Raw genomic sequence first — 6729 nt, forward strand, 5'->3', positions numbered from 1 at the left:
TTTTGTTTGGGCATCTATCTGGTGTTTTGGCTTGTTCTAGATTGAAAACGAATAAATAAATCCCATTATTGTCGAAAATTACGTTTCTGTACGGTTCGCTGGCATCATCTGAGCAACATTCGGTATAGGAAAGAAGGGTTGCAGAAACGAGTTTTGTCTGAAATGAAAATGAACGGGAAACGAAGGTTAAAAGGAAGCTACATGAATGAACATTACTGAGTGAAAAACCAGTTCCGGAAAGTTCAAGGAAGCTGCATTCATTATCTGTTCAGGCGAATAATGCCATGCTATTTGCCGCTTCGGCCGATCCTATGAAAAGGTAGCCAGGCAAATAGGATTCGTCAAATAAATTACAAAGTCACAGACTACTCGAACTTGAGGCATATGATTATCTGAACAAGCAGATCAGCGGACAATGTCTCAAGACTAAACCTTATACAAGGAACTTGGCATAAGTGATATGCACCAGGAAAGGAGCGATAAAAGGCCTAAAAATAATTATTAATAATTAAATAGCGGTGTTAGGTCGAGAACATTTCTAGTTGTAGGAACCTGGGAAACTTCCTTTTTAACTACATGAAGAACAGTTCATCTTTAGGGAACATCTTTTCTGGTGGTATCTTTGTTGTCAGTTGCGGTTCCTAATCTCTGAATCCACCACTCTCTGTCCATTGGACAAGCCAACCTTCATAGGCAGATCATTATTCTGCCTGGAAGCGACTGTAGTGGTAGTACAAGATGGTTCCAGAGTCACTGAAACTGCAGATTTAGCACTGTCGTAGCCACAAGGCTCCATGTAACCCCTTACCTCCGTTCCAGATCTTGAGGTGCCATCTTCTACAGCTTTTTGTTGGCTTCTTGTTTCACTTTTGACCAGCGGAGAACACATTGTTTCTGCAACATGCAACAAGTTATATCATCATTTGTCAATTTAGTTTAAAAAAATGGAAGATATGCAACTGCAAGTGCTAGGAAGAAAATGAAAACATCCATTTTGGAAGGATCTTTCCCATGTCTATAGTATTAAGGAAATGACAATTTCTCTTGCACCCAATTTCGATTTAGTCTTGAATTTCAACTCCATGAACTCTGATTCCCTTCACTGAAATTTTGACCTAAAATTTTACACAAATTCTCACCCCTTGATCTATTCAATGCACTGCAGAGAGGACGGACTAGTTGGCGATAGTATATGCTACCTTTTTTACTTTATATCTTCATCATTAGATTGTATCACAATTTGACTTAAAGATTTAAGGGCATGCCATCCATTTCTATATGACTTCAAAACCATTCTATGATCGAAACTTCAAACACTCCTTTATATCACCACACGAGTAACTATCATCTATGGACAGACGTTCACTTCAGCGCTACATCACAATAATGGAAGTGCCTAATGCCTCTTTAAACCAACCAAAACTAGAGATGTTTAGAAACGGAGCACAACTATCGAAATGCCTCTTACAGTTACAAAACAAAACAAAATTCAAAACATGAGAATTGCAAGTTTTCAAACAACAATTTCGGGAAAGGGTTTGCGACCATCACAAAAAACCCAGTGTTTTCTACTTTACAAATTAAAAGTTTAAATTTTAAATCTTAAAAAAACAATTACCTTTTATGCTCCCACAAGTTATGAGTCGGTTAAGAAAATCCCGGAACCTTGTCAAGATGAGTCTTTCTTGCTCAGCGTAGATTCTTGTGGATGCATACGCATTAGATTTCTGGACCGTGCTTTTACTTGCCAACCCTGTTTGTGGCCCAGCTTGCATAAATGCTGAATCCTCTTCATCACACATTAATGCACGTGTTCCAGGAGACAATGGTCTTTCATTTAGCATATCACCACCATCTGACCCAGAACCGCTGGTTCCATCCACATCCATTTGATTCCCACTCTGGCGATCATCAGGGATACCATTGCGAACTTCATGTCCTTTTCTACTATCTTCACCCTCCTGAATGGGTGAAGCAACAGAAGATCTAGAACCCTCTCTCTCTGTTTGCATTGCACCTACTTTTTCTGCAGATTTTGAATTACAGATGTCAAACAATATTACATGATACAAATGAACCATATTTTACCATTTTACCACTAATTCAATAACATGTTCAAATAATCAAACCGCAGGCTAAGAAATGTACAGATTACCTAAGGCAGAGTTTTGAAGTGCTAATGTCTATAAAAAATTTCCTACTCATTATACTTACAGCTTGCCCCTAGAATATTGGAAGTATAGAAGCAAAACTTGGAAATTTTCAATTAATTTACAGGATACAACAGCCAAATTTGAAAGATAAATAAATAAATAATGGATACTAAAAGATAATTATGGTAAATAAATATACTAGATTTTACACTGAAACCTTGTGGTATGGTCGAAGAAAAACACCATACCTCGACAAATATTTGCATTTCATGAATCCTACATTTTGAAAGAAAATCAAATATACCAAACAGAGTAAATAAAATATAAGATTCTCAAATCTTTTATCACGATAAATTGGACGAACAAATGAAAAATAGAACTCATAGCATTAAAGAAAATCAGTATTGAATAAGAATTTCATATCAAAATACATCCAAGACATACTGCTATACAATGGAAATGTACTTGTAAATGATATTTAAAAGATATAAATACAAGTTAAATTTGGCTAGGTTTCCCGAGATAAGAGATGATGATTTTTAATTTGAGAGTAGATTATAATGTTTCCGAATTGTCTTGAACATGTGAAAATAACTGTTAATTTCAAATTCTTTCATGTAATGAAAACTAATTTACGCAATAGCACATTGTGCTGCAATTGAGATAAAGTTACAAACTTAAAAACCAAACCACTCTAAAACAGACTTAGTAATAGAGAAATTATTGTTTTTCTTCCTAAAAAAAATAGAGAAATTATAGCCATTCCAGCAATATATTTGGGAACTATTAAAACCAAACTTATGCAGAGAAACAAGCAATAAAAAATATTTGAATGTAATGATAAATACCTGTAAGTGTCTTTGTAGCTTCTGATGAAACCATGACCAAAAGTGAGCACAGCTCCTTCATGTCCTGTGGTTGGAGGATGTCCGCCAAAGGAGATCTTCAGTCATGAAAATATGCCAATTAGAGTTTGATCGGAAATTAAAGAAAAATTTGCCGCTGAGGAAAAAGATGAACCCAAGAAAAAGGGGAAAGTGGGGTAGAAGGGGGATGGATTACCTTAAGGCTGATTTTGTAGAGCCCAGTACTGATGCATTGGCAGTCCGAGAAACAGGGACAGACTGGGAACAAGGGACCGCAGAATTTTGTACGTTGTTTCCCTGATGGGTGAAAGTTATCACAGTCAGCAACCATCACATTTATTTTGTGAATTCTAACATAAACTACTGCATACCAAAAAGAAGAATGAGCCAAAATTTATATGTGTACATATACACATGTATACATACAAAGGCATCACTGAAAACATAAAGTTACATATGTAAAATTCATCCAATTGGTGGTCTTGAATCTTGATCCATAAACATATATATTCAGACATCTAAGGATGCAATAAAAAATTACTTGTTGACTTTGTGGATTTCTGATGACGGACTGATCTTTGGTGGCAACACCAAATAAGAGTTCCTCACTTTTTCTCTTATTTGACGTCATAAGAGTCCCATATCCAGATGAACCAACAGCCCCAATAATCGCAGCATTGGCGGCTCTTTGCATAAAGGCAATACCATTATGATCTCCATGAAAGAGAGCCCTCCTTTCTTCACTTCCTTCAAAGTTTTTGCAGTCTAAACATCTACAGTTTTCGGAGCATAGAATATTGGCTTGGAAGCATTCACAATACTTCTTGAGGCACCCTGATTTCTTGCAGTGACATCCTTTGTTGTGCTTCGCTGCCAGTTGAGCTTCCCGTGCATCTTCCTGAGTTGTTTTGAGACACATTAAATGCTACTGAAGATCATAAACACCAGGGGGCAAAGGAACCAATACATAGGTTTCATGAATGTATTCATCATTTCGCTTTTATTTTATCCAAAGAAGCAATTTTCTATAATAAAACATAACCTATATTCTCCATTATGAACTTGTTCTCAGCACTTAATTCAGTCAGATGACGTCAACACAAGAGCACTGTAGGACTTAACAATTTGACTATGCTAGGAAACACTGTTTCAAGACTCAATCAAGTCAGATAACATACCCTAGCATCCTGAGCTCCATGAGGACTGCTAGCAATTTTTGGTCTGAATGCATTTGGATTACGCTCTAATGTCGCTCCAACGGCCTCTTGCCTAGCAACCTCATGCTCTACATTATTGTGACAATTTACACAATTGCATCCGTCGCAATAAATTCCAGCAGCAAAGCACTCACAGTACCTAACAATTGCAAAAATTTGGTTGTTGAGATCGTAAGGACAAATTTGAAGTGCTAAAGTCTTTTAGCTCCAGATGTAATCTACTTCAATAAGTTATCTTTGAATTGGGTGTTAAGATGTGCCCCTGGTGAAGTGTTGGAATAGATGTTGATCCAAATCTCCACAAAGTCTCTGTGGGGTATCAACGATTATAATTTAGTGGGAAAGACAAAAGGAAAACAGAAACATTCTCCATGGCTGAAAACCAAGCAATGTACTTACAACTTCAAGCAGCGAGAGTTTCTGCAATTACATTGCTTTTGTTTCTTTGGAGTACCATCCTTTCCATCAGTGTTAGCCCGCGGTCGTGATCTAGGGGACTCTTGCTTTCTGAGGGAAACAAAGCACATAATGAAGAGCAGTTAAAAAACATTAATATAGTGTATACATAAGCATCTAGGAACATCTGTACCAATTTCAAGCTTGCTTCTTTAAATGCAGAAACAAAACCATAATCAGCAGAAGGTGAGCTTAGACTTAAGCGGAAAAAATATATAAGTAAAAGCATATCTATCAAACCAAGAGGTCCAAATGTTATTGATATACAGGCGAAAAAAGGCAACAAATTTAGGATCACAAAATGAGTGCATATTAAATGCTAAAGGCCCAATTGCAACAAAGAGCCCACAGAAGTAGAATGGCAAGGAAATTTGAAAAAAAAAAAATGAGTTCAGATGCGTACACCCAATTCAAACTTCTTTTGACACAAATAAGCTTGAGTATCTGTATCTAATGTTTTTGGATACTCAGTATCCATAATTATCCTCTTAACTTGCACAAAAACTTCATGTCCTTATTATAACTGAATATAAAGTGTGCTTCTAAGACCTTCAAAGTATCATTTAAGTTATCCAAACAGATTTTATTATAATTTACTATAGTATAATATCTAACAAGGCAAAATTAATTTTATAGATAATATTCTACAAGATTATGAATTTCATCTACAGCCTAATCCCCTTCAACTTTATCCCAAGTATACCAGAAATTCAAAAACGACTCAACGTCTATTAACAAATGTTATATAAATCATCCATCAATAAACAAACAAGCAGATTAACATAAGCGTCTATAACTTAAGCATACAATAATAGCTTATTTTCAAACTTAAATCAATCATCTAGAATTTTAAATTCCTAAATCACAATTGCTTCAAAAACTTACCCAGGAGGCAGTGTCGGTAGGGGAAGTTTATGCACTGGATGTGGGACCCGATTCACCATTCGCACGTGCTGCGGCCGTGCTTGCCATTGCGGCATTGCCTGTGACGGTGACCTCATATGTGCTTGCACATGTGGTTGTGACGACGGTGGCAGTAACTGCAATCGTACAAGTGGCTGTGACTGTGACGGGGTCGCCACCTTCGATTGCACTTGCGGCTGCGATTTTGGCGGCTGTGGCTGCAACGGCGAGTGTGATTGAGGCTGTGAAGACTGTGACTTTACCGACTGCTCCGGCAGTAAGCCGTTGGCCGACGCTCGGCAAATGGTGAAATCCAATTGCCTCGCCAATTTCTTTGGGGCAAAATCAGAAATCGTCTCGCCTTGTTCCATTAATTTTTTAAATAAATTTTATAACCATAAATGAATATTCAATTTAACAAATACGAAATTCAAATATCTTGAGATCCTATCTCCAAAAAATGGCAGCTTAACAATGTCGTTTTGTATACGCTAGCCGCTAAACTGCTGACCTGAATCTAACGTAAGCACCGATTGGTACGGACGACGGAATGAGGATTTTTACTTATACACGTCGAAAATTTAAACCAAATCAAGCTTCGAAACGGCGTCGGTTTGCTGAACACGGCGGCGCGCAAATTTGATAGAAATTGATGAAATCTACAATCGGAGGAAGAGAGGCTTAAAGGCTATTGGCTATCGTTTGTTGCTCCCCTCCCTCTCGTTTTCTTTGAAATTGAAATTTGGTGAATATTTTACGGTTGGATGCGAGGCGTGGATGATCCGACGGGCGAAATTGAAATAATTTGTTTGACGGATGATATTGAGTGAAAGACTGCTGAGGATTTATTGGCCGTTGGATTCAGATGGTTTTAGGTTTTTATTCTAGGAAAGCGATGGGGTGGAATTTGGCGGTAATGGAACAGAAAAAGGATATAATTTTCCGCTTTGGGGACACGTGTACGGATGAGATCTGCTGCTTTTTGAATATCCGATAGAAGCAAGGGTGTAGTTAAAATTTTCAAAATTGAAATTCGCTTGGGGCCGATTTTGAAATGTACAAAGCTTTTAGGTCTCTCCTCTCCGAAGTTTGAATGGATTTTCGTGGGGCCCATTAAAGTTAATGACTGAGCAC

At 37.4% G+C, this 6729-nt stretch overlaps 1 protein-coding gene across 1 annotated transcript; it reads right to left on the minus strand.

Moving 5' to 3' along the window:
- Positions 1-236: 236 nt before the first annotated feature.
- On the minus strand, positions 237-6357 carry LOC18055324 (protein tesmin/TSO1-like CXC 5). Its single transcript, XM_006450591.2, has 8 exons — positions 5578-6357; positions 4636-4743; positions 4198-4375; positions 3561-3917; positions 3216-3316; positions 3002-3096; positions 1619-2026; positions 237-894 (listed from the first exon to the last, which is right to left on the minus strand). The coding sequence occupies exons 1-8, from the start codon at positions 5964-5966 to the stop codon at positions 629-631; spliced, it is 1902 nt and encodes a 633-aa protein (XP_006450654.1). The 5' UTR covers positions 5967-6357; the 3' UTR covers positions 237-628.
- Between the last annotated feature and the right edge of the window lie 372 nt (positions 6358-6729).

The sequence above is a fragment of the Citrus clementina genome, unplaced genomic scaffold (assembly GCF_000493195.1).
Source record: "Citrus clementina cultivar Clemenules unplaced genomic scaffold, Citrus_clementina_v1.0 scaffold_1, whole genome shotgun sequence".
Lineage (NCBI taxonomy): Eukaryota > Viridiplantae > Streptophyta > Magnoliopsida > Sapindales > Rutaceae > Citrus > Citrus x clementina.

Excerpts from the sequence above, each read along its gene's own strand:
- LOC18055324 (XM_006450591.2), bottom strand. The coding sequence starts at position 5,966 with ATGGAACAAGGCGAGACGATTTCTGATTTTGCCCCAAAGAAATTGGCG. Across the intron at positions 4,744-5,577 it reads CTACCGACACTGCCTCCTGG|AAAGCAAGAGTCCCCTAGAT; the intron begins GTAAGTTTTTGA and ends TGTTTCCCTCAG. Across the intron at positions 895-1,618 it reads AACTTGTGGGAGCATAAAAG|AAACAATGTGTTCTCCGCTG; the intron begins GTAATTGTTTTT and ends TGCATGTTGCAG.